The sequence below is a fragment of the Solea solea genome, chromosome 13 (genome assembly GCF_958295425.1).
Source record: "Solea solea chromosome 13, fSolSol10.1, whole genome shotgun sequence".
NCBI lineage: Eukaryota > Metazoa > Chordata > Actinopteri > Pleuronectiformes > Soleidae > Solea > Solea solea.
In genome coordinates, this window is record NC_081146.1 from 9,966,499 (window position 1) to 9,993,994 (window position 27,496).

The 27,496-nt window shown below is 42.7% G+C and overlaps 2 protein-coding genes across 4 annotated transcripts; one reads left to right on the forward strand and one right to left on the reverse strand.

The window, feature by feature from the left end:
• Positions 1–957: 957 nt before the first annotated feature.
• Positions 958–24,512, forward strand: zgc:158766 (uncharacterized protein LOC100009641 homolog). 3 transcript variants are annotated; one of them, XM_058646934.1, is made up of 24 exons: positions 961–1,288; positions 5,877–6,074; positions 7,066–8,293; positions 11,809–11,985; positions 12,755–12,878; positions 13,493–13,586; positions 14,144–14,230; positions 14,789–14,905; positions 15,223–15,321; positions 15,643–15,785; positions 15,876–16,014; positions 16,133–16,255; positions 16,373–16,537; positions 16,675–17,540; positions 18,453–18,702; positions 19,009–19,098; positions 19,382–19,606; positions 19,822–19,992; positions 20,088–20,265; positions 20,751–20,867; positions 21,159–21,431; positions 21,952–22,178; positions 22,926–22,994; positions 24,158–24,512. In XM_058646934.1, exons 1-23 carry the CDS (start codon positions 1,220–1,222, stop codon positions 22,968–22,970), a joined length of 5,205 nt encoding a protein of 1,734 aa, XP_058502917.1. In that variant the 5' UTR covers positions 961–1,219; the 3' UTR covers positions 22,971–22,994; positions 24,158–24,512. The 3 variants fall into 3 exon arrangements, with proteins under 3 accessions (XP_058502919.1, XP_058502917.1, XP_058502918.1); XM_058646935.1 differs by lacking the exon at positions 22,926–22,994; XM_058646936.1 differs by lacking the exons at positions 21,952–22,178; positions 22,926–22,994; positions 24,158–24,512 and having other exon boundaries at positions 958–1,288; positions 20,751–20,862; positions 21,159–21,330.
• Positions 24,497–27,420, reverse strand: si:ch211-269k10.4 (uncharacterized protein LOC100150242 homolog). The gene is made up of 6 exons (XM_058646940.1): positions 27,174–27,420; positions 26,447–26,634; positions 25,453–25,572; positions 25,283–25,339; positions 25,087–25,194; positions 24,497–24,998 (listed from the first exon to the last, which is right to left on the reverse strand). Exons 2-6 carry the CDS (start codon positions 26,618–26,620, stop codon positions 24,900–24,902), a joined length of 558 nt encoding a protein of 185 aa, XP_058502923.1. The 5' UTR covers positions 26,621–26,634; positions 27,174–27,420; the 3' UTR covers positions 24,497–24,899.
• Positions 27,421–27,496: the final 76 nt, after the last annotated feature.

Consider the following 27,496-nt stretch of genomic DNA (forward strand, 5'->3'; position numbering starts at 1 on the left):
CTTCTTTTCGTGCTTTTCCCAGAAAAGTCCGACATCAAAGTGTGCGCTTGTTTCCCACAGTTTTCCCGTCAGCGCGCAGGGGAATCCGCAGTGTGTTTGTCGTGCGATCTGCAGACAGTTACAGTGTGTCTTTGTGTCACTGTGATGTCCGACTCGGCCTGTCTGTCTGACGAGAGTCCAGTGCCTCGCTCTAAATTTAAACTAACCAAATTAAGTGTTGTCACTACCTCCTCTGTTTACGCGAGCCAGCTTAACGCGATCTCCACATTCTCACAGGAGATGCAGCATTCCTACTCACTCCTCACCTGTGTTTCCGTGCGTCTTACTGAAGGATTCCTTGTGATGCCTCTCAGCTGTCATCACAAGAGTTTGAGTGAGTTTATTCGAAGACATCCTCTTATTTTATTTTCCCCCACAGTAAATCTGTTTTAAAGACTGACCTGGTCTGTCCTCTGTCACAAGAGGATGTCCCACACATGTCAGTAAAGTTTTTAGATATTCCCCTGACAATATTTAAGCGGGATGTCATTGTAGTGAGTGACCCGAGCCACCAATCCAATGCTGATGTCTTCCTTTCTTTTTTTTTTTTTTTCCTTTTGAAAAGCAGCAGAATAAGCTGAAACCCTAGTCCATTTGTATTGTCAGGACAAAGAAAGACCTTTGTGGCAGGAGGGGAGGAGGGGAGCTGCCGGTGGAGGTAGGGGAGCGAGGGGTCAGGAGGGGCAGAAAGGATTTAGTCAGAGTCCGACCCCTGCTGGGTGGAGTGTTGGGACTCAGGGAGGTGGGGAGGAGAGGGGGGCTACAGGTCAGGTAGTGTGTATGTGTGTTTTTCTGAATGATGAGCCTGAAGTTGCAGCAGTGTGCATTTATCCAGCTGGAGGAGGCTTCAGTAGCAGAGCAGCAGCAGCAGCAGCAGCAGCAGCAGCAGCAGGGCGGGGGAGGTTTTTGCTACAGGGAGGGAGGGAGAATGAGTGACGGGGAAGCCAGTGCACTGCCTCTCTCACGCTCCGACTGGAGTTCAGTCTGCTCCAGTTGCCAGTGCCACAGCACACTGAGAGACAGAAGGGGAGAGGGGGAGAGAAATGGGTCCAGACCTGTTGATATCACAGCGATGACCGACAGAAGCGCACACAGAGTGGATCGTACGCTGGATTCCAGTTAGTTGGAGTTAATGACATTTGTTCACTGAAGTTTTGGATTTGGCGTGACCGTTTTCTAAATGCTGTCGCTGGGCAAAATGCACTCCCGAGCAAAGTCGCAGAGTTGTGACAACTACCTGAGTATTAAGGTACAAGCAAATGTTCACCCTAATATCTGTCCGTGCGTGTTTCCTGTGTGTTTCCTTTCCTCCTCTGTGTTTGCTGTAAACCTGGCTTCTTCTGAACCTTCAGTTGACTTTGTTGTGTGTGTGTGTGTGTGTGTGTGTGTGTGCACACTCAGAGGATTGATGTTTTTAATGCCTGAACTTGTAGATATTTGATATTTTGACTCTGTACGTTGTAGCCAAAACATCGCCGATTTCTTTGCAGCGGCGTAGAATGAGGTAGTTGGACGTACAATTTGAATTTGCAATTTGTACAACAATCAAAGGATTTTCTTCTTGCTTGACGTATGCACACAACACTTCTTTTCATTTAGTTCCAAGTATTCAATCCATTTCTGTTAATGCCATACGGTTACTAAATACAGAAATAGGACACGGCTTATCGTAGATAATTGACATTACTAGTTTTTTTGTTTTATTTTATGGCTAGATCAAGATATAGACCGATTATTTACAAAAGCAATGTTATATTTGTGGGAACAGCGGAAGAAAACAATAAAACAATGTAGACACACTGTCATTTGTTGGGTCAGCAAAGTACACAAATTTGTGTCCTTTCTGATAAGTCAGGTTTCTTTATCATCCTCCCACTTGTTTTGGTATGCATCCTTTCTATATTTACCCTGCAGACGTATCAACAGTCTTTGTTAGTCTCCTTTGTCTCTGCTGTCACTGCTCATCACTGCTCTGATTGGTTGAAGGACTTCCACTAAATGTGTACTTTCTTGTTTCTTGATTTCTCCTAATCATATATACTGTATGTGAATCTGTGCATATACAGTATATATATATATATATTGTTTATATGCTGTGGGACAAAGACATTTGACGTAAAGTCTTCTCTGGTTATTTAACTTCTGTGGAAGTTTTAATGATCATTAAATGAACAAGAATAATCACTTTGCATCAATCACCAAATATGACAAAATATGAAAAATGTTATGTTATAGTCAGGTAAAAGTATGTAAAATCAAATGACTGCAAATAAAAAAATAGTAAGTGTATAGTGTAATATTGTCTGTATGTAAGTGGGTGGGCCAGGTTATCACCTCCAGACTTCCATTATTGTAACGCACTCACTAGGTGCAGGGCTCTCAGAGGTAGCGTTTATCTTGTGAGATAACATTTAGTTTACAGACTTTTTACAATGCTGTTTTATTACATGCTTTTGTCCACTGACGCATGTGCTAGTCTTTGGAGTTTAAGGGTTTGTTTTCGTATTAAACGCATCACTACAAGCGTGTGTTTGTTCCTGTTACAACGCCGTTTGATTGGCAAGTTTGTGTCTCAAGACTCTGAAAAGTCACTCCAATAACTTCTCAGTAAATGTAATGTTTTTATTCAACAAGTAACCTCACTTGGTTATCTCAAGGCAAACATATTATTGTTGTTCGAGGGGGGAAATATGTGACTGCGATTCTTCTGATAGATATTTCAGTTGTGATTTGATTTGTGCTATATAGTCAAGTGTGACGAAACATTAACGCAAAATATAATCTTTTATCATGTAATGCACTGATGACAAATGAATGATATAAGAGGTGCACTATATGCAAGTATTACATTTTTTTAATTTTGGCATAGAACAATTAAAAAAAATGGAATGATGAAACTGCAGCCTTTGTGTTTTGTGTAATTGTGCCGCTTTGGACTTGAAGACAATTAAATGTTCAGCCCAGTGTGCTGATCTTTTGTCTGACTTAATATCCCAGCTCCTCTTTTTTATCTCCCCTCCTCTCATAAGATAAGATTTCCCCTGGTTGGAACTGCGGGCTCCACTGTGTACTAAGGTCTCAGTGTGCTCCTTTGTTGGCATCCTGGCACCTGGCAGTAGGGCAGGTCTGAGCAACCTGTTGCTTTTGTCAGCCTGCTGCCTTTGAGGCTGTAAGCAGGTTGGTTAGTGAGCAGTCTGTATTGGGGCTCTCCCGTTACACTCCCCCCCGGTGGCTTCATGCTCCACTGGAGGCCTGGTAGGCAGCGTCTTTTGTGTCACTGACCCACTAAATGTGTCAGTGACCACCTCAGCTCTTCTCTCTTACTGCACTCTCTCTCTCGTCTTTCTCTGTTATGCACCCCTTCCCCTTTTCATTTCCCCAACATTGTTTTTTCCCAGCTTTTTCTGTCTGTTTCAGAGGCTACTGCTGATTCACTGAGAGACACCCCCCCCCCCCCCCCCATCACCCCCATCACCACCACCACCACCACCGCCTCCCTTATTGTTTAGCCTACTTACTTGCCCTGTGCACCTCTTGAACAGCTGGTTTATCAACAGCACAGACAAAAGTGTCCCACCTGGAGCTTCAAGTCATTCATTATCACCCAAGTCCTCCATCACCGCGGCTTACAAAGACCTGGTGTTAGAAAGAGTGGGACTTCCCACTCCACTCCACTCCACTCCACTCCTGTCCTGTCCTGGCTGAGAGTCTGAGTTCAGACATTCACATCCATACACAGTGCATTGCATTCCTCTGTGGCTCAGAGTGGATGAGAAGCTCCGCTCTGGCAGCTTAGCTCCGTGAATCTGCTGAAACATGTGCATACGTCTCCCTCTGTTCGAGGTGACACTTTTAGCAAAGCTTCAATAGTTCCTGACAATAGAGAGCTGTACCTGAGCAATGATGTAATGTTTATTTAGCACAAGTCTGAATGGAACAACAATGTGTTATGCAACTATTGTTCAGATCAATGCAGTGTTGTGTGTGTGTGTACTGTATATTGCTGCATTGGATTACATGCACTGCCACTCCTGTGCAACAGGTTGAATAGCATTTCATTGATCCCTGAGCTGCATGAGTATCTGCTCTTGAGTAATTGATCTTCAAAACACTGCCACTGTTTATTTGTGCCTTGGAAACCTGAAGAGAAACTCACTCTTCTGCCCTAACTATGTAAAGAGGGCTTTCCTCCCATTGTTAGCTTTCCTCCAATAAAACACCATGTTATTCTTCTCCTCGCGGGTGCAACAGTGACTAATGCCCAGAGACATTTTTGTCTCACTGAAAGCAGGCTGACTGTTAATGGAGGTAGGCGTTTTGTTTCATGGGACCAGCACTGTGCTGCTCATAGCACTTAAAGAGGCGGAGCGCACAATGACCGCCTTGTAGCAGAGCGATGGCATGTGTACCAATGCGCTGAACTGTACTCACTCCTCTAATTGATGGTGCTGAGCTGCTTAGATCAACAGGACAGATCCTACAAAGGGGTGAAGCACGGGATGTCTGCCAGACGAAATTCACCAGAGCACAGGCCATCTCTTCTCTAGCCACTGTTTTTTTTATTTTGTTTTTTTTAACACGCTTTTATTGTCGTGTCAATGCCGGCGTATAAATCACGTGGAAGTCTTACTTAAGTGAGGTGCTTCATCGTCAGCCCACACACTCTTCTGCATGGTACACTGTTGTAACAGTGTGGGACTTTTTCCTGGCATTGCTATCTGCCTGTATGGTTATCACTGGACTCGGATGTCTCTATTCCACTGTTGTGTTCCACTCGGAAAGATAGCAGAGGGATGTTTGGCCTTGGCTCACGCGGCTGAGAGGAAGGTCACAGCCTGAACTGTGAACGTAACCTCAATCAGTCTCATTACACATTGTAACTAACAGAGATCCCACCACTGGGGCCACTGGGGCCACCGGAGTCACGCCACGGTCAGATAATACACAGCGATGACATCGTTGTTATTAGAGCATAACATCGCTCCTCTGGCCAGATCGGAGTTCAGTCTGGACTTTCCAGTCTGGCTGTTTTTGTCCACGGACGGTGACGTCATCATGACCAGGTGTTTCCCCTCTCTCCAATGGAAAGACCATCACAGCTGACATGTCATGTTTCCTGTCATGTTTATATTTCCTGACAGTCTGGCTAAGTGCACTGTCAATTTCAACGTGGTGGAACTGAAAAGTCAGCTTGACACTATAAACTTGTGATATCTTTTTTAAGCGGTCATAAACGTCCACACTAGCTATTTTAGATTAAGTAATTTTAAGGATTTTAAATCAGTACTATTAACTGGAAGTTTAACAGTAACATTAACATCACGCTGAAGAAAAACAACAACGTTATACTTTGTTTTCTCTGTTTCTGAGTCCTCTGTTGACTTCTGGGATAGTACTTGGCTTGTAAGGTGTATGTTTTTTGGAAGTGTAACCTGTTATTATTGCTTGAATGGGTTTTTAATCTGGGATTGAGGAGATCATACAAAACAAATCTTCCAGGTTCTGATTAAACACTTTAATCTGAAAAGCTGTTTACAAACTGAACAAGAATTGTCACTGTACGTCTGCTCACAACCTGTGCTCACATTTATTTATGCCATAACCTCATCGACACCAAGTACATGTTGCTGGAAGAGGCAAAAAAGCACTAAATGGATTGATTTTTTTTTCACTCTAATTAATTTGTTCCTTTTTGTTAAACATTTAAAGTCTCATATGCTGCAGTGTTTTGATGAAAAATAGTCTCCTGTGTAGCTCTGAGCTTTAATTGCACCAGCATATTTACTGCAGGACATGATTAAACATGTCAATCCTCAATTGTCTGTATTTTCCCTCAGGACGCGGAGTCTTTGGACAACTGCATCCAGAACACCTTGTCGGCTCTGTACCGCCCCTTCACTGTCACCGCTGCCACAGTCCTCTGGCAGCTCTTCAGTGTGGTGGAGAGACAGTACCGTGGAGACGGCCTCCGCTGCCTCATTGACTTCTTGCTTCCTGCCAAGAGGATTCTGCAGATCATCCAACAAGAAACCTGCGTGAGTAGCTCATATCCTCGACACGGAGCAATCTGAGAATGCTCGCTGTGATTTCTTTCTGAATTCCTTCTGCAGTATAGCTCGGCCAGTGATGTTTGACTCAGATGAAGAGGATGAGGAGAGAATGTAATAAAAAAAAAAAGCAAGGTTCACCGTGTCTGTGAAGCGCTTACTCGTGCTTTTCCAAATTCCTCAAAAGGAGCATAATGCTCCTCTTGAGAGATAACCACCTGGAGTGATAAGACAAAAAGTTTGCAACAAAAGAATGTGAGAACAGTGAAGCGGAGTGTGATTATCTTCGCGGAGTGGGAAGACTGAGAGACAGTTGATAATTGTTCTAAAAACAAGCTGTAAAGCAGCCAACTTCTCGGAATCGTGTGAGAGACGCTGCAATGGACGCTTGTGTCCAGAGTGAAACTTAATATTTGCTTTCAAAAGCGTTGATTGCTGCGAGTTAGGACTGTATGAGCAAAGCAGTGAAACTTTATTCCCCTGCATTCATCTCTCTGGTGATTACAGTGTGACGATAGCCATGGAGCAATAGTATCACCTAAGCCTTGCCCCTGAGAACAGTCTGCGATGCATGAGAGCCTTTGTATTGCAGGCAACACGAGAGGCTTCAGAGGAAGATCACATCCTCCTTTGCCTTGACGTTCACAAGAGCTGAAAAAGCCAACCCTTGAGCGCCATATTCTTACTCCCTCTGTGGGTCTTCTTTTTTTTCTTTTATGCTGTCACTGTTAAGATTTGTGTTGTTGTTGTTGCTGCTGCTGTGAAACCAGGCCTGATCAGACAGGTTTTCCTCTTTGGTTAAATGATCACTGACAGTGATTCATCTAGAGTGTTACGTGGAAACATTTCACCTCTCCATTAAACATGTGTTTGAACACAGCACTTGTCCTGAAATGATGCGAAGCATACCAAAGTATCCTAATAATGTATTATGAGAGTGGGTATTAATTGATTGTCTCCTCTTTGGTTTTTCTCTCAGGTGAAGTTCAGAGGCTTGCTGTTCTATCACGAGGGGTGGCCCCTCTGCATCCACGAGAAAGTAGTCCTGCAGCTTGCCCCTCTGCACAAAGTCCGTCTAAAGCAAGGGGACTTCTACCTACAGATAGTTCCTTTAGGACGCAAGACTGCCAAGCTCGTGATAAAATGTTTGTCATCCAGTGGGCAGGCCATTGCGGAAATCCCTATCGCAGAGAGCATGTACGGCAGCGTCTTCACAGCTGAGTTCCTGCAGAATGTAACGCGCGACCGAAACCTGCACCCGCTACAGAATTGTCTGCTCACCACTGGTACCTCTGTGTACAGGACGCCGTGGAAGAACGTGGTCAACCCTCTGTTTGTCAGCAGCACGTCAGAAGCCATCATGCAGGCCCGCTGCAGCAGAGGCGGCTTCCGTGGCCACCTCAGCACCTGCAGCACAAGCGGGTCCACGGGGACGCTGGACAGCCACCGCAGCTCCAGAGAGTCCCTGCACTCTCAGGGAGCGGACTCCATCTTCTCTGAGCCCACTTCACCAAACACGGACCACAGGGACCCGAGCGGAGAGAGCCACAGCAACAGCACAACGGACCCTACTGCACCCCTCATTAAGATTGAAAGAGCCACTGAAGAGTGTGGGACAGGACAGGGGGATGAGGACAATGACTGTAAAGAAAGAGGGCCAGGGTCCAAGATGCTCTCTTTCAGTACAGATCTCAGTAACCCAAGCCCTCGGCGTCGCCTCCCGAGGGACTCTGTTGCCTTTGAGAGCAAGAGACTTTTTAGAAAATCGTACATGGAGGCCTTGCAGAACCCCATGAGCCTTGGGTCCAGCTCTGAGTCCATCTTGGAGGAAAGCCCTGAGCACAGTGCCGGCCTAAGCGAAAGAACAGTAGCGGCCGTCAGCGGCTCTGACACCCGAACCTCCTCCAGAGAACACTTGTCGAGAAGGCTGGGCGGCCGTGGATGGCTCAGTAGTGATGACTTCAGGCCCAGCACACCTTTGCTTTACTTACAGAGGGGGTTACGGAGTGCAGAGCGACGCTCAAAGTCACTGGAGAGGGCTAACAAGGCAGGCCATGTCAAAGGGCACCGCGAACGATCCTCCTCCGGAGGCTCGGCAAACACGTCGCCCAAAAAACTGATCAACGGCTATGCTCTTCGCTTTGGGAAGCTGGATGTGGAAGCAGCTTTCCCTGGTTCTGAGAGAAGAAGCAGCAAAGAGGAGCCAGGTGTGTAATCTCTCTCCCTGATGTAAACATCATAAATACTGGCAGACATCTTCCTTCACCACAGTGACCATGTGCGGGCAGTGTAGCTTATTTTCAGTTAACCTCTACATTTAATACGCAGACCTACAACGCCCGGCTGTCTGAGAATATAGTTGATTATATACTATGAGCATAAATATTTATAATTGACCTGTTTTGAAAGATTTATTATATCAGTACAACTAATGACACAGGGTAATACAGGGTATTAAAGATGTAGTGTGTCAAATACTACATGAAAATATCTTAAAAGCTCAAGACTGTTATATATATTTTTCTGAGTAGCCAACACCAGTGACGGTTGCTGGTCTTTGGAACAGGGGAAGCTCATTTCAGGCCACAAACGAACAACTAGAACAAGAAACTGGATAATTATGTAAAACTGAAATGCTATAATAGCATATAACATTTCCAATGCTTTTCAGAATTTGAATTAGTTTTATTTGCACTCACACACACACACACCAATTACTGAAGTGTATTTGATTTCATTTGAAATTCTGCATTTAACCCACATAAACCTGGTGCAGGAGCAGTGGGCAGCATTTTATCTGTGTCCGGGGGAAACGGAGGTTGGGTACCTTGCTGGCACCCCAGCCGTTGACCTGTCCTGAGATTTGAACCGGTGACCCTCTGGTTACAAGCCCAATTCCCTTCCACTTGGCCAGGCGATTGTGAAATGACCACGGAGTCTTTACTGAACAACGTACACACAAGCACGCATTAACTGCATGATGTCCTGTTCCCTTCACGTCTATCTTAAAGCTCCTAGCAAATGTGCAATTATATTTATTTACTACCCTAAATGAAAGCTATAACTTTGTCAGATTGAGTGAGAAAAAACTCTGGACTAGTGGCCAGTGTGTTGTCTTTTGTTTGTGAATTTGATTTGTCACTTAATGGATCACAAGTTGGCGTTTCCTGCATGTTCTGCCGCCAAAGCTCTCCTCAGACAACAATGTCCATGATTCCGTGCAGACTCATGGCTTCATCAATCTAGGCCACTGTTTGGATTCAGAGACCCCTAGTGGCAGAAATGGGACTTTAATGGTTAAAACTAAATGGATATTTAGAAATTTTGATAGATACTTGGAAGCCATGACGTATATAGAATCACAGATTTTGTTGTAGTCGTATGTTCCTTTACAGAGTCTTACAAGCTGACATGTTTGGCTTCCTGCAGCAGTGAGTGGGTGAATCATCAGTCCACAGCTCATCATCTATCACTTATCAAGTAGTACAGCCCGAGGGTGAGAAAACCAGGTTTCACTCTTAAATAGCTGGATCACTGTGGTTTCTTACCAAGGTGTGTGTTCATACCTTGCAGCAGGACTGATTGCAACAGTTCATGTGTGGTGGCTCAACCTGAGGTTGAAGCATTAACACTGTGTCAATGCAATTTAAAAGCCCACTCTGTCTGTGTGTGTGTGTGTGTGTGTGTGTGTGTGTGTGTGTGTGTGTGTTTTTGGATCGTCCCAACCCTGGAAACAAAACTTTTAGTCACTTCTGTGTGTTTTCTTTTCTGCTGTCAGTCTGTTTTGTTTTGTGTGGGTCCATGACGGGCGGTTCAGGACGTCAACAACGTGAGGACGTCACCGAGGGAATGGGGCTGTTTTTAGAAAACACAGCTTCTCTCACGAATTGAAACGTGATCGTATTTACTGTCGACCAGGAGTGTCAGATCATAGTCTCCCAGACATGAGCTGTGTAACCAGATTATACACAATATATAAACGGATTTGAATGTACTAGAGAATACTACAGAAATGAAACCACATCACTATTACCCCCTATTACCTCACAGGGGATTGTATTTCAGCGATTGCAAAGCAGGTTTCCCACAACAACATTTCAATAGACACAAAGAATCCTGTAAACCCAGTAAACTAACCACAGGGACCCTGGCATTCCACATTGAGATGACCCTACAGTGTTGTTGGAGCTGGGGGGGCTGCGCTGATCCCAGATGGGACGCCTCATTTACAAAAGTGTCCTTTGTTGAACCAATCAGCCACTGGGGATTGACAGGAAAAAAAAGGCCTTTCAAACTGCGCCTGTGTCTTTGGAGAGTCCATTCACTCCAGAAACACGAGACATAACTTGTACTCACTCACACTGCTCTGATGAATATCCTTCACGAGGGTTGTATTACTTGTGATATGCCAAAATACTCACGGTATAGAAAGCACACATTACATAATTATTATTTATGTGACCATTAAAGTTTTAAAGTTAGAAGGGCATTTTTAAACACATCCAGCAGAGTCCTGACTTTCACACAGGACAATACTCAGGAGGCTTTACTCTACTTTTGCCGCTTCCTCTCAAAACAAAGCAATTTAGGAAATGTGCAGCAAACACACGCCAGGCTACACAGTTTCACAGGAAATGCACTGTGGACTGTTTGAAGACAATGGAGGCTGAGCTGGCAGGGTTTACTGTCACAGGACAGAGCAGGACAACACAAGAGGCCGCAAACTGTTTAGAAGGACAACACTCAACAGGTGACCGTCACATGGTCGAGCAAGAGTTAATATAAATTAAATTTACTGACTGATTTTCCTCCTAAACTGTTATCCCTGAAATTGTGTGGAGGAGTTGGGTCTAAGACAAAAGTATTGGAGTTAGTATGTGTTCTGACATCACTTTCTCATATTGCGGTTGTGATTTGGGGGCGACGGTAGCTCAGTGGCACAGCGAGTCCTCTTTAAACTGAAAGGTCGGGGTTTGGTTTGATTCCAGTCTGCTACTCTACGTCCTGATGTATCCTTGGGCAAGACACTTCACCCCACGTTGGTCCTGATGGCTGTGCCATGGGTAGGAAAGCTGTGTGAATGAATGTGCTGCACATAGTCATCAAAGCACTTTATAAATACACACCATTTACTATTCGCAATTTACAAAGTAACCTAAAAAAAAAAAGGATCTTTATTTGTCTGATCAATCGTCCAAAACCCAATAATATTTGCTTTATCATCATGAGTGACAGAGAAAAGCAACACAGCATCATAGTAAACAGAAACTCTGTGGCGCTCTATACGTCACTTACTTTATTAAACCATTTTACCCATGTTGTTGGCACTTCATTGTCCACTGCAGTATACACACATTTTCAGGCCGTTTCACTGCCTCAGGGACAGGATCGAGTCTAAAAAACAAACCAACTGTGAAACCACTTGGGAATGTCAGGAGCAGGTTTCCTGTAAACAGAGCTTTGGGGTATGTACTATAAAGGGACTGAAGGCAGAGGAGGTGAAGATATGAGAGTCTAATAACAGCCAAGTTAGCCGTGACTCAGGGTGACTAAACACCTGGTCGCCGCGATGAGTCAGTGTCGACTCACTGCAAGAGCACTCCTTTACCTTTTACCACATGTTTCATGAGGTTATTATGGTGAGGTAAGAAAGCAGCGAGGTGAAAGGAAACAATCGTGCTTTCTCTGTAATCGTGCTCACTATTTGTGTTTTCCTCCACAGGGCATCCTCAGGTCTGGTCTGCTGGAGAAGAGTCACATAGTCCGAAAGCTGCCAATGGGAACGCTGTCAGGCTGGCTTCAATATCGAGTTCCTCATGTGACATAAGCCCAGCCTTTCCCAAACTGGTGTCAGAGGTCAATCAAGAGCTGCTCACATCGGGTGCTGTGATATTGCCAGGTAAGATATAGATAGGATTAATATTGTTAGACATTTGTACTTGCATAGATTTGCCACCATAGCAGCTCCATTTGCAATGTTGCACAAAGCAGTTTAAATAAAACGTAAATACACTTGACCACACAATATGGAACAGTTACAGCACAGAGAGGGATCCTTTCACTGTGTATTTTGCTTTGTTTTCAGTTTTTAATGAAGTTAATTATAATTCCATATTCATATATATAATATATCCATATATAAGAATCCATATTCATCAGGATAACAGACAATGTTGTTGGCCAGTCTTAGTATGTTGTTGTTGTTGTGAAAGAGTGATTCATATTGGCTCTGTAAAGGTGGAACTATGATCTTTGAACAGATATTTATGTGATGGAACAATTTAGATTTTAGAGCAGTGGACAGACTCTTATACTGTAGAATGATCATAATTACAGATTTAAAAAAAACAACAACTGGAGACTTAATGACGTAAATGGAACTAGATAAAGGTATGACTACTACTTTCCCATCCACCCAGTTATTTTTAATCATAATAAACCACGTGGTCAATATGTCTTTTCCACTGTTGGTTGATGTCAGCTCATGTGAGTGTTTGGTCGGTGGAAAAGACTGAAGTCAGAAACTATCATCTTTAATTAAGCAAGCTTTTTTTCCGGGTACTGTTTTCCCCGAAGCTCTCAACAATGACCTATCTCCGTTAGATGGCAAAATTGTCATGACATCTGTGCATGTTATGTGTTCACCCCGCCGGCCTGCTCTCTTCCAGGAAACAGAGACCGCAGTGGGAGGGCAGTACTGCAGGTGTGCACCAGATCTCAGGTGTGGCCAGGTGAGAGTTGCACGGTCAGTGACCTCACCTGCTTACTGGGCTACTACTACTCCACACTGCGGTAAGTGGCACATACGCAGGTTTTATTTAGTTTTGTCTTACGACACTTCACCACACAGCCAGCGTCTCATCCAGAATGTGTTAATACATTTTTTTACATAGCAAAGCTTTGAGCTCATTCGTTCAGTTAGAAATGCTTCTGCAGTTTATGCTTCTAGAGTTTTATAAGCACATTATATTGATCGTACAATATAATCAATACAAGCAATTTTATTTATATGGCAACAAATGGAGAACACGGAATCAACACAGCACTTTAATTAGCTCACATTTGTAATTGCAGACAACTGATTTTTGTCTAATTATAATGGTGTTTTACTCAGTCATTATCCGTTTATATGACAGCTTCACCTATGAATGCACTTTTAATACAATTATGACACATACACAAATAATGTGTGAATGAAAGACATTTTAAGGGTCTTTTTTGTAAAGGCACATCTTGATTTGTTTACATGTATACATAGTACATTTTATCACTAAAAATACATGTAATCACCAACTCTGTTATCCAAGTCTGAAATGCTCTCGTGTTCAGGATTTAAAAACACAACAGAGACTGCAGTCAGCTGTTTGACAAAGACTTTACACTCATTTTGAAAGCTCTGTTTTCAGGAAAGAACGACAGGATCAAGGTCTGGCTGTTGTAATAGACAGCAGGAGGCAGCAGCCTGTTCCAGCTCTGTTGTCATCTCTGGCTGAACTGCAGGTGAGCCCACAGTGGAAAATGTGTAATTACCCTCCAACACGCCCAAAGAGTATTCAGCCCTAAATCATGTCATGCATCTCACTCTGTCTCTCCCTATATGTAGTGGGTTTTTTTTTAAACTACACTAAAACACTCTTCACACATTGACTTTTTTTCTGCCTCTCAGTTTCAGACATGGCTTGTGTTTTTTTTTTTATTCCTTCTTAAAAGGACACACCTTAAATTTGAGGTGAATGCATATCAAGACATTTCTGTGAAAAAGGCTAGCCTCGGGGCTCTGGTGGAGAAGCCTGTGCTTACTTGTCTGTTGTTAACCACATAGTGGGAGCTGGTCGGCTACAGCCAACTCACCAGAGACATGTCATCACATTGAGATGATAAGTTGCTCTCTGATGTAAGACGGATCATTCCGTAAACCACAACACGTACATTAGACGTCACTTTAAGAGCCTATTCTCCGCAGTGCAAACACACATCTTGTAATTTTTATGGGTTTTTTTTTTTTCTCCATTTAAAGATGCTATTTTAAAATGGCATGTGTGCCCTATTTTTTTCAGGCTTTAGTACCAAATGCACTTTACTCAGTTCTCTTCCTGGGGGACAAAGAGGCTGCAGTGAAGCCTGAGCGAGACATCGACGTGCAGGTAACGACACAAGTGATGTATTTGTGTTTTTGATAAGACTCAGATATGATGAATCCATCTGATTTCATCACTATTAGAGCTATGTATTGGCAGGAATCTGACGGTATAATACATATCCTGATACTGGGGTGATGCTATACTATAAACAAGGCAATATATTGGGATTTTTCCTAAGAAAAAACTCTCTTAATATACAATTGACTGTGTAGTGAGAGGAGAGAGTCAAAAAAGCCAAAAGCCTTCTGCCAACTAATGGTTGGAGGCTTAAAATCAACACAAACCACTGTCAAGAATATTTCCATATTGACAGTATCCCGTGTGTGATGGATGGATGGATGGATGGATAACTTTATTTACCCCCGAGGGGAAATTGGGTCATCGTAGCAGTGGTACAAATAAGTCAAAAATATGACGATAATGATGACAAAGATTGGAGTGGAGCTGGAACTGGAGTTTAGACAGTTTAAGTTACTGTGGCTGTGAGTACGCACAAGAGAAAACACTGACTTTGTGTGCGTGCCTTTTTTTTTGTTTTGTTTTGTTTTTTTCTTGCCACAGACTGAGACGCTGTCATCTCTGAAGGCCCTGCTGAAACACATCGACCAAACCCAGCTCACACGGGATTTGGAGGGAACGTTCCACTACGACCACAACCACTGGATCCACTTCAGACAGGTGGGTGTGGCACAGGGGGCTGGACTGAGGCCAGCATTAACACACTGTATTTGTAAACTTTCTTAAGAGCATTTTTTTTTTACTTTACTAAAAGGTATTTGTGACCAACAGAAAAAAAATACTACACAGTTGAAGGACAGTTGAAACCTGATCACTTTTCTTGACTCAACAACATCATTTCAGACTGTGGTCATTTTTCCAAAAACTTTTCCTTATAACAACATGCACATTTTTTCAGATTTTTTTTTTTTTTTTTTTTTTTTTAGAAAACATTTAATTACCCTCCTTCTCGTTTTCTGCGTCTCTCTTTCTCTCAGAAAATCGAACCGTTTGCCAGCAGTTGCAGTGGGGCCATCGCCTCCCTTCAGGAGTCCATCAGCACACTGAGCAAACGTGGCAACATGAAGACGTCAAAGGTCAGAACCCAGTCGCTGTGGGCTGTCTGGCCTTCAGATTTATGTGTCTTTGCTGACACACAGTAGTCTTGTGTTTTATGGTTCGCCTTTGTGATCTTTGTTCAATAGAGAGAAGTAACCTTGGAAAGATTTTGTTCTTAATATGAAATAATAAAAATAAGTATTTATAATACAGAACCTGAATCAGTATCGGCTGTACTGACCATGTATGAGAGCACAGAAGAAATGACTAAAAATACAAGGACTACAAAACGTCCGGTTATATTCATATACATTTGTGTGTGTATAATTTATAACTACCGTTATGCATGTGTTATTCAGGAGGTGTCTGAGGCGATGGACCAGCAGAGGCATCTTATGAAGCGCGTGCTGGATGACAACCGTCTAAACAGACTGCGCCTAGAGGGAGGAACTGTGTTAGCCCGCATCAGGAAGGAAGAGGCCTGTGAGAATGAAATCTACAGGTACTGAGGGGAAAGTGCGTGAACTTTGGATGGAGGGTTAACGGGAGGGGACGTGCTTGTTTGACCGTGTGTGCCGTTTTCTTCTTTTAGGGACACTATAGACGGATTAAATGCGCTGTACAACCAAGTAGATGAAGAGGTTCACGAGCTTGTGATCCTCTCCAACAAGTCTCAGAAACAGTTGGAGAGCCTGCTGGAGGTGCGCAAGTTTGAGGAGCAAACACAACAGGTGACCTCAAACTTCACTTCTCCCCACATGTTGTCATCTGTGAAGACTTTCTTTGCACTCTATGAAAAGTTGGATAACAGATTTCTCCAAAAAAAAATATCCCCTCTCCACCACCTAGATCAAACTGTGGTTCAGCGTAGAGGGGGAGAAGCAACTCGCACCTATTGACTCTCTAAATCTGTCTGTGACCAAAATCAAGGAGATGAGAGAGAGCTTGGAAAACTTTCTGGAGGAATCTGTGGTAGGTATTACCACAGCACATTTCCTCAACCTTTTTTAAAACCTATGCTGGTGCGGATTAGTCCCTATGTGTAATTTTCAGACAGTGGTTAACACTAAATTCATCTTTTCCTCACAGCGCCAACAGAGACATGGCCTGCGGCTTGTGAAAGAGTCTCCAGAGTCTCTTCCAGGCTCTGCTCTCTTTGAGTTTAAGCAGCATCTGGGCTCCATTTTAAGCAGAGTCGAGCAGAGGAAGGCCCACCTTGACATCCTGAGCAACCTTTATGAATTCTATGACTCAGTAAGTATTAAAAATATCACATTTACCGTACATTTCCAATTTAATAAAATTTCAAACCTTTAAGATTGTACACCTAAACGTTGGATGCTGACATTCCACCTGACTGTATCTCTTATATCATATTTTCACATCCATAGGCAAACCAGTGGATGGAACATTGTGAGGATTATTTTCATCACCTCAACTTGGACAGCTCAGGTGTTTCGCCGTCTGTGGTGCAGGTGCTGCAGGATTACTGCAGCGAGGCGTCCAAGTTCTCCATGGACAACTTCAGCACCCTCAATGACATGGTGCTGTCACTGGAGAGTCCTCAGCAGCTGGAGCAGTGGAACACAGTGTGGCACCAGTGTCAGCAAACCAAACAGCAACTAGAGGAGACTTTGGCCCAAGCCATGACACCAGCACTGACCTCCACAGCTGTAGAGATGATGGCTTCCTTAAAAACTGCCGAGAGTCAGATCGGCACAGCAGAACAACATAACGGTGATAGTTGTGTGGTTTTACCGGGGCCGATGACGCCCTTGTCTTTTGAGGATAACAGGCCTCATTCTGCTGGGCCTTTCTCCAAAAGCCCCTCCAGTTCAATCTCCTCCTCCACGCACTTCACGTTCCCTCCAGACTCTGACAGCAAACTGAGGCGGAGCCCGTCCATGTTCGACGACACGGACAGCGACTGCACCATCGACTCGACCATATCCTGTCACTCGGAGCCCGTCTACTCCGGAGCCTCCCGCCTCCGCAAGCAGCCGATGAAGAAGATCATGAAGAAGACCATGAGCTACGAGCTGACGCCGCGGGACACCGGGCACTCGGATGTCAGCCACATTCACGGATATACGGGCGTCTACATCAAGGGTTTGGAGGTGGCGAACAATGTGTCTGCAGAGAAGAAGCTGCAGAGGCCGGATGTGATGAGCCCAGCGTTAGGACGGAGCCGCAGCATGTCCACACCGTCCAGGGTTCATAACAGACGCAGCGACGGAGACGGAAAGAAACAGAGCAGGTGAGGAAGAGAACCACTGTGTTGTGTCTAGAATACAGGAAAGTACTGGACCATTTAAGGATCCTGTGCAGGAGGGTTCCAGTATAAGAGGCCTGATCATCCCAGCTGCAGAGGACTTCCTTGAACCACTCACAGCCAGACTGCCATCAGACATTTTTGTACTTGTTTTTAAATAAACCTTTAAAATGGTTTGTTTAGTTTGTTGCTGGTGGTTTCTTGGGAGTTGGGAAGACGGAGGCTCCGTATTCATGTTGCGATCAGGTTTTCCCCCAGGCCTGGTCCTAACACAATCACAGTTGACCTTAAGCAAAGTCATAGTCCTCCTTAGTTATTGTATAAACTGTCAGTTTTATGATGTTGGCATAACTGTTTGTCTCTGGTATTGTTTTTATTAATTAGTCTTCACCAAATACTAATGACACAGGACAATGTTTGCATAGTTATTGAATTAAGCATAGTTTAGTCTTAATATAGATTAGTGCTCTAACTACTCTGACTGTTACTTTCATTAACATTATTTAAATCTAATATGTAGGGGGAGGATAAAGCGGTAGAAGATGGATGGATGTTTAAAAAGGTGCCTCACAGCAAGAAGATCATCGGTTTAATTCCTCCCACAGTCCAAAAATATGCAGATTAGGTTAATTGGACACTTGACCATAGGTGTGAGAGTGAATGGCTGTTTGTCTCTATGTGGCCCTGCGATGGACTGGCGATCTGTCCAGGGTTTATCCCGCCTTTTCGCTCAATGTCCGCTGGGATTGGCTCCAGCTCTTCTCGACCCTCATGTGGAGGATTAAATAAAGATGAGAAAATCAGACAATCATTATTAGGTTTGTCTGGATTAGCTTCTTTTTTTGCCGGTGTAATGAATAAACAGCACGTGTCTTGTTGTGTTCTGATATTCACCAGTAAAGTGCAGCACATCATGGATGAGATGATCTCCACAGAGAGGGAGTATGTGCGCTCACTCAGCTACATCATCGAGCACTACTTCCCTGAGATGGAGCGTCTGGATCTGCCCCAGGACCTGCGGGGGAAGCGCAGCATCATTTTCGGGAACGTGGAGAAACTGTGGGACTTCCACACTCAGTATATCCTGAAAGAGCTGGAGTCGTGCGCTCACTCCCCGCTGTCCATCAGTAGCTGTTTTCTCAGACACGTGAGTCCACGCAGTGCGGATCTGCCCCGAGGCAACGACACACTGACAATTTAAAAGCCGCACTCCATCATGTCACCATCGCTGTAATGATGTGTTTTGTTTAAAACAAGTAAATATAATGTTTCCAGCGTAGTGACGTAGTTTCACTCTCTCCATGTTCCATTACAGTGTGTACATGCACGCATTTAAGTCAGCATCATACAGCACAACTCGTACGAGCTGAATCATTCTCAGTCAGCGTGCTTTTTCTTTTTTCTTTTTTTTGTTACTTTAGTCAGTGTTGTAACTTGTTAATCTTGTGTGCAGGAGGATCAGTTTGGAATGTATGCTCTGTACAGCAAGAATAAGCCCCAGTCTGACGCTCTGCTCAGCAGCCATGGGAATGAATTCTTTAAGGTGCGTCTGGAATCTTGAGTGCTTCTGGAGATGTCAAACACACATTTCAGAGTTAAACATTTATTCAATAATTCTGTTTAAGGCATACTTTGTGTTTAGGTTGAATAAAAATCATATCAGCTATTGCATTTTTAAAGATTTCCACAGACTGCAGTTGCACAATTCCGCTCATTGGTTTTGACCTTTGCATTCTCAAGTGTTTTAGTTTGTAAAAAAAAAAAGTAAAAACTGAAGAAGCAAACAACGGCACCGTATTAATCGTCACTACGTGTGTCTTCTGCAGAATAAGCAGATGGAGCTGGGGGACAAGATGGACCTGGCGTCCTACTTGCTGAAGCCCATCCAGAGGATGAGTAAATACGCCCTGTTGCTGAAAGACCTGATAAAAGAGTGCAGCCAGTCTCAGGAGCAGGAGTTGAAGGACCTGCGCACTGCAGAGGAGTTAGTCAAGTTCCAGCTTCGCCACGGCAACGACCTGCTGGCTATGGATGCCATTCGGGGCTGTGATGTAAGTAGTAACACATGAGTCATGTGCCATTATAATGACTATTTTTGATGTCAGCATAAAAGCCGTGCACCACTTAAATAAGGCACAGGTCATTGAATCTCTTTTGGAGTTTGAGGTCATCTTGTTATTTATACAGTAGGGTGAGGTCAGAACCCCCGTCAGGAGGGTTGTATTGTTCTCTGTCACGCATGTGAACGGTCACGCTTCCTCTCCAGGTGAACCTAAAAGAGCAGGGTCAACTCCGCTGCCAGGATGAGTTCATAGTCTGGTGTGGACGGAGGAAATACCTCCGCCACGTCTTCTTGTTTGAAGACCTCATCCTTTTCAGCAAGACCAAGAAGATCGAGGGAGGATATGACTTTTACATCTACAAACAGTCCTTCAAAGTAAGAACAGGACTTTTTTTTTTTCTCCATCATCTTTTTGTCTAATGACAGTAAATCTAATGTTTTGTGTGCTGTTTTTATCCTTTTCCGTTCAGACAGCAGAGATAGGCATGACTGAAAATGTTGGCGACAGCGGCCTGCGCTTTGAGATCTGGTTCCGTCGGAGGAAGTCACAGGACACGTTCATACTTCAAGCCAGCTCGGCAGAGGTCAAGGCTGTGTGGACCGCCATCATTGGAAAGATCCTCTGGAGGCAGGCACTCAGAAACAGAGGTTTGTTCCCATTTTACATTGTACACTTTTTAAACGGGCGACATGTGAAATATGTACTACTGCGGCCATTCGAGTTAAAAATGGGTACTGCAATCCAAACTTGCCCCTCTGCCCCAGTTCTAGTGGGTTGCCAGGTCATTTCCAAAAAAGAGAGAAACACGTCAGGGTAGTGGCTAGCACTTTTTCAGCAGGAAGGTCACAGATTTGAATCCTGGTTACTGTGGTTTCCTATCAAAGTCCAACAAAGTAGATTGTGGTGAATTGGCTGTAGGTGTGAATGTTGTTTATATCAGCTGGGGTTGTCTGACTCCAGTATCTCCAGTGCATTTGTTGGTGGTGAGACCTTTTAGGTTACGCATTTTCCGATATATAAATGACATATCATGGTCATTTTATGATTTTTTTATACATTTCTTACATAATCCTAAACCTATTTAATGTTACCTTTTTTCATTCTATATAATATTATTTGTTGTTGACTCCAGAGTTGCGCATGCAGGAAATGGTTTCTATGGGGATTGGAAGCAAACCTTTCATGGACATCAAGCCAAGTGATGCAGCTATCAGTGACAGATCCATTGACTATATAATGAAAGGGTCAGGTGAGATGTTCTTGTACACACACATTTCATTTTTTCTTTGCTGAAACCTCAATGACTTGACAATGAGGTGTAAGTCATATTTTGGGGATTTTGTTAAGTAAACACAGAGGATGTAATCTCAGCCGTTCTTAAGTTTTAAATCATTACACTCAGTAAGATATTTTGTACTGTGTCTTCTGCACGGGTTTAACCAGAGAAGTTACACCTCCGCTATCATGATTTAAAACCGGGGAATGTTGATACGTACATGTCCCACTCTCTCACAGCTCACTGTGCTTGTCTCTGCTTCAGAGTCCAGGACGAGAGCCTCCATCGCCGTGTCCTCATTTGAGCACTGCTCTTCATTCAAGAGACCACACTCCACCATCTCTAACAGCAGCACCTCCTCCTCCAGCAGCCAGTCGTCGTCCTCCCTTCTGGGCTCGCTCAATCTCCACCTGTGCTCGGCCCCCTCACATCCGCACACGCATCCATACTCCGGTGTTCCCTCCTTTGCCCAGTGGCCCTACGACTGTATAGAGGAGGACGAGCTGGAGCAGGACACTGGGAGCCAACCTTCTATGAGTGAGTGTCCATCTTCAGTTAGATATTTGTCAGATAGATGTTGAATCTGTTTATCTTTTGTTTAAAAAAGAGTAAAAACTGTAGTGGAATACCACCAACAAAAGTTAGTGGTGTTTCTCTTATCTCAGCCCTTCACTTCAGATAAAATAAAATAAAAATATTAAATAAGACATTTCTGCCCCACATAAGTCAGCATTAATCTCTATTACAAAATGCTTCACGAAGCAATATGAAGAAGATGCATGAAGGAAATACTAATTCTACTAAAATGGCCTTGCACTTTTCTGTAAGACGTGACAGAAATGGGATTTTGTACAAAATTATAAAGAAACATACCCTTCGAGCCTGTATGTGAAGCAATGATGAGGTTTTTGTCTGTCACTGTCTTTCCTGCTGTCACCACTAGGAGTCACCTGAGTCCGGTCTGCACATTTTTTATTCCATGCCTCAGAGCTTTGAGAAAAATATCAAAACAGTGTCATAAAATGTCTGTGTGTTTTTTTTCTCCACCGTGCCACAGTCATTGAGAGCTCAGAGACGTCCTCCCGCTGCACGTCCAGTGAGAGTGTAGCAGGGCTCAGTACACTCCCCATACCTGTGCACCCTAACATGGTCATGGACTCCTACAACAACAATGAGCCCTCCTCGTTCCTGTGCTCCTCCACACCTCCCTCTTCCAGAACGTCTCCTTCGATATTCCAGAAAGACGAAGACCTCCAGCCACAAGGCACCAAGTTCATCACAGCAGTGAGTGTTTGATTACTATTTTCCTTAAAGGTCCAGTGTGTCCAGAGTTAGGGACACCTGTTGTCCCTCCCTTTCCCAACTTTCATGAAGAAAGGATGTCACTCGTAGTAAGTTTCCACATCAAAGCGTAATTAGGCAAGTGGTAAAGCCCTGGGTCAGGCTTGAGAACAGTACCTTTACTTGATAGATGGTCTGTGCCTGATGGCCATGTCGGCGAGGTTAATGGTCTCTCTAGTCTTGATGACCACTCAAAGGTCAAAGGCATCTGAGACAGAGCCAAGAATAGAACCCACAACCTTGGAGTTGAAAGATGACATGCTCTACCACTGAGCTATCGTCGCCCCTAATAGAGATACTTAGCGTGATGACGTACCGGTGCCACAACAACGGACAAGGGAGGACGTCGAGCAGCTCGTTCTTTCCTGCTCAGTTTGTGGCTGTTTGTGGCTCATTTTCAGTTCTAAAAATGCTGCGGTGGAGTGGACAACAGGTGCATAGAAAGCACAAGTATGTTTCTTAAACAAAAAGAACAGACTAGTGTGTCTGTAGAATAAGTAAGAAACCCATCCAATAATGAAAGGAATCCTGTTATACACAGTTGTGATCATCATCGTAGGGGGAACTGGTTATTTCAATGATTGGGTTTAATTTAAGACTCTTAGAATTGAAAGGGAAGTGACTTTAAATAGAAAATAAAGTTGCAGCTTTGTTTCACTCACAACCTTTCTGCTGTTCTGTTTTTGCCAGAGGAAGATCTCTCATGTAGCAGTAGGCCTTTCTACTGTGGTCTGACACAGAAGTGGGGGGTTTAGCTCAGTAAGTAATGGTGTCACCAGAGTGAACATATACATATACACATATATATATATGTATGTATATATATATGTATATATATATATATATATATATTTATACAGTATATATATATATATATATATGTATATATACAGTATGTATATATATATATATATATATATATATATATATATATATATATATATATACGTATATATATATACTCTTGTGTTCCTTTGTTTCCTCCGAATACTAATCTTTGTGAACTGTGCTTTGGTGTCCGTACTACCTGCTGGTTTGTTGTGCAAACTCTGGGTTTTCTTCTCCTCTCTTTTGTCAGGTTCAGTTTGAGTTTTGAAGAATTGCATGCTTTATGCATGTTTACACACACACACACACACACACACACACATATGCAAGTTCTAGTATGCTGTCTTGTGGCCTTTATGGTTTAGGGTTTACCCCCCCCCCCCCCCGAATACCATATTTGACAGATGTCCTGTTAATAATTGTTTGCGACTTCATTTTTCTCATGCTCTCACTTAACTCTTAATTCTCTATTGTTTCTAAGGACAAACATTTTTTTCACAATTATATTTAATATTAAATAAATAATAAATAAAATTAGACTACCTAGGAAGTGGAATAAATAAAGTGAGCATTTTAGTGGGTAAAATCTTTAACTCTTTAACACCTAAATGTCAGGACTTTTAACCATAAAAGGCATTTAAAATGCAGAAAAACAAAAAGGTTTATTTGGAAAAAGTTATATTTGAAATTTGAACTGTACAAAACATATTTACAATAACATTTTTGTAGCCACTCAATGTTTCTTTGTTCTCACTGTGCAAAAACAGGCCAAAAAATGGAAGTTATGTACATGTGTTCTTGCCACTCTCTCCTCTCTGGTGACAAAGACACTGAACATGGTTTTGTCTTGTAAACAAATGTGATGAGCAGTCACCACTAAAGATTTTAGGAATTTAGGGTCACCCCTAACTCTACTGTCATTATAGGTTTGACAATGTCCATAAACTTCAAAGTAAAGCTTGTCTTATGCCTTTTTAAATGCTTTTGTTTTCTTAATGTTGCATGGCGACTCAATTAAAATGTCCTGAGCGTAACATGTTGTTGTTCTTGCTTTTGTAAGATCTTAATACCGTGTTACTTCTCTTTCTCCGCAGCTGTGAAGTCCTCTGACTGTTTGTGTATCCAGCGTCCAGCTTTCGCGGCACTAAAAACCTCAGTGGACGAAGTTCAACTGTTTTGTTTTTTTTATTACATTTCATATTTCAAATTGGAAACGGACACACAATATACACTGTCATGATGGTACGTCAGTGGTCTGTACATTTGTTTTTAATGACCTAGGTATGAATCAGTGTTTATATTGTAGATGAGTTGTTTTTTTTATTATTATGTATTCTACAAAGCAAACAAAAACAAAGAGCAGGCAGATGCAGTGTTTAACTGTCAAGTTTCTTTTGTTGCCAGTTCTGTGACAAGTTTGTACAGATGATTAAAAATGTTTCAAACACACACTGCAGTATTCATGTCTTTGCTGCAGTCAACAGGAACAAAGAAGCTCTAATTCACACAAATATTTCACAAGTCTATGTGTGAATTCTTTTCAAAGTGAGATCAGCCAAAAAAACAAACCACATGCACTTGCACGCGAGAAAAAAAGAGAACACACTGCAAACTGAGACCCACTGCTGCCGTTAGACAGACGATGCAGGGGTTGAAGAGGATAAAGAGAGGGTTTTCCTTCACAGGAGACAAGCTGACATTCGTTTACCACAAGCCTTATACTCTCGGTCTCAGTCAAACATCAGAGACAGACCACAATCCGGTCTGTGAAGAAGCTACACGAAATGTACCAATAAAAAAAAAATACAACAGTTCATTTAGTTCTGCTGTGGTCGGTCATGGTGATTTTGCACGTTTCTCTTTAGAGAACCAGAAGCAGAGGATTGCAGAGAGAAAAACCTCAAGCACCATCACAAAAAGTGCCAGTAGCTCCATCTGTGAGAAACAGAACATTAGTTCCTCATTAGGAAATGTAACTTTATCAAAAACAGATCAATCGTTCACAGATGAGTGTTACACTTACCTTCAAAAAATATTGATTATCTGTATTCCATTTAGCCAAGTCAACAGCTATCAGACAGGCAGACAACACAGCTACAATAATGCAGCCACAGTTCACCTTCAGGGACAGCTGGAACAAAAGTCATTCAGTGATATGTCATTAAATAATCCATCTCATTAGCTGTGATGTGTTGTCAGAGAGAGGCTCCCACACTTACGGATAGTAATGCCGGATATTTGAACAGCAGGTTGGACACAACTCCGGCAAAGATGAACTGTGGAGAGATGACAGGTGTGAAACCTCACCAACATTACATCTGACAAAGAAAAAGGCTTCATTCAAAATAAATAAATAAATAAATGAATAAATGAACCCGCAGAGACGTACGAGCGTTCCGGTGAGTTGGGCAACTCTGAACAAAGTGAAGAGGGACACGTCTATATTCTGGGTCACAGCGAAAACAATCCCCACTCCAACGCTGAAGAGACCACTTGCCACCTGCAGAGACTTACACAGGAACAGACAAGAGGATTTGTACATGCACATTTATGTGTGTGTCTGAGGACTTAGTCTTTGTTACCTAGTTAGGACATTTTCTGGCATAAACACTGACCTTGTCAGTGCTCATCGATCCAACACCAGGTCCTAATGAGGCAGAACTCATTTTTCAAGGACTGGTTAAGTGTAGGACTAAGATTTTTATTGTGAGTCTCTTTGGATAGTAATGTAATGTAATGTAATTTAAATTGTGGTTTGATTAGGGCTGTGGCTAATGGTTAAACTTGGCGATGACGCTGCGTTTAGGCTGTCCTAGTGAATGGAAGTCAATGCAGTGTCCGAAGAAGAATAACAAAAATGTGAAGCAACACATTTAACACCATCACATGCCCCTATTGAATCTGATCTGCTTTCTTGACTCTTAAAATGCTTTCTATGTATTCGATTTAGACGCGTAACGCTCTGTCCAAAGAAACAGGAAACAGTTCATCAGCGTGATGAACGAATATGGAGACTTTTGGAGAGTATGATGTGAGACGATGAAAACATTTTATTTTCTCTGTTATATGTGAAGATGTGCAGTTTCAGTCGTATGTGTATTGATACAATTTCAAAATTGTACATTTTTGTTTCACTTTTAGGACATATTGGTATAATGTGTATTTTTTTATCCCAAAAAAGAATATGGAGACTGAATGATAATTACTCTTCTTGGCAGAAAATGGTGAGAAATCCTAAAAAATATCCCTCGACTGGAGTTGATTTAACCTATTTGACCTGGGCCACAGTTTTATACACTTTGTTCTTATTGACTGTTGCATAAGATTACATTTGAAAGGTTTTTTGCATTTTTGTCACCGATGAGATGATTGAATGCTCTTACCCCCAACACAGCAGGCTGCTTCTGCAGCAGCCCGTGCAGCTGCCCTTTGTTGTCTGGCACGAGCGTTGTAGCTTGGTACTCTAGTATCTTGGGCGCAAGCAGCTTTTGTCTGCCGGCTCTGCTCGGCTCCTCGTCACCTCCGTGGATGTCCATGTCAACGTCAACACAGGCCATTGTTTTCCTCCGATCTGAAATGGATAGTGTTTTCCCCACATGAACCACAAGAATATCATTTAGAGGTTTTGAAGTTAAATTAGTACTACTTTTGTCTTAGCTTCAGGAAAACCAAAAATATGGCAAAGCCAGTGTTGATTAATGCTTCTGTTTTACTAGATGATGGGAGGGAATTGGAGATTTAAATAATTATGTTTACATGTTTACAAGTATATATGTTTGCAATCCATCACTGCAAATATAAGAAGTAAAGTTTTTTTGTGTGGTTTGATTAAGTTTTTTTTTGTCAAACAAACTGGACAAGTAATAATATTGTAGCCTACAATAAGATACAGTAGGTATGCGTCATATATTTATCCTATTATCAATAATTAAACAGAAAACCACTGTCTATTCTTATCCATATAAGCCTCATATGCTTTGCAGAATTGTACATGCACACAAAATATCTTGAAATATATTGTATGTGATGCACTTTAAATATTCTGTTTTGTTTTTCTTTTTTTTCCAGTGCAAAAGTCTTTAAAAGAAAATCTTAGATTGAGATTCTTACCACGGTTGTCTTGAGCAGAATGGATTTCGGTCTTTTGAAGTGTCTCAGACAAATGCCTCGTTCTTTCTGCATTTTCACTTCCCCGCAAATACTTTGAAATGTGAGGTAATTTCGCACATGAACTTCCTCATCCACCTGTCAGTGTCTGCGTTTGCTTCTCAGTGACCATTTGCCATGCCTTTTATGGAACTGTATGTTTTGGTATTAAAAAAAGACAACATATATTAAAGAAGTAAGATATTGTGGTTTGTACAGTTTTAATTATTTCATATTTAAATAGTAGAAAGTTTGTGTGTGTCTGTGCATGTCTGTGTGTGCATGTG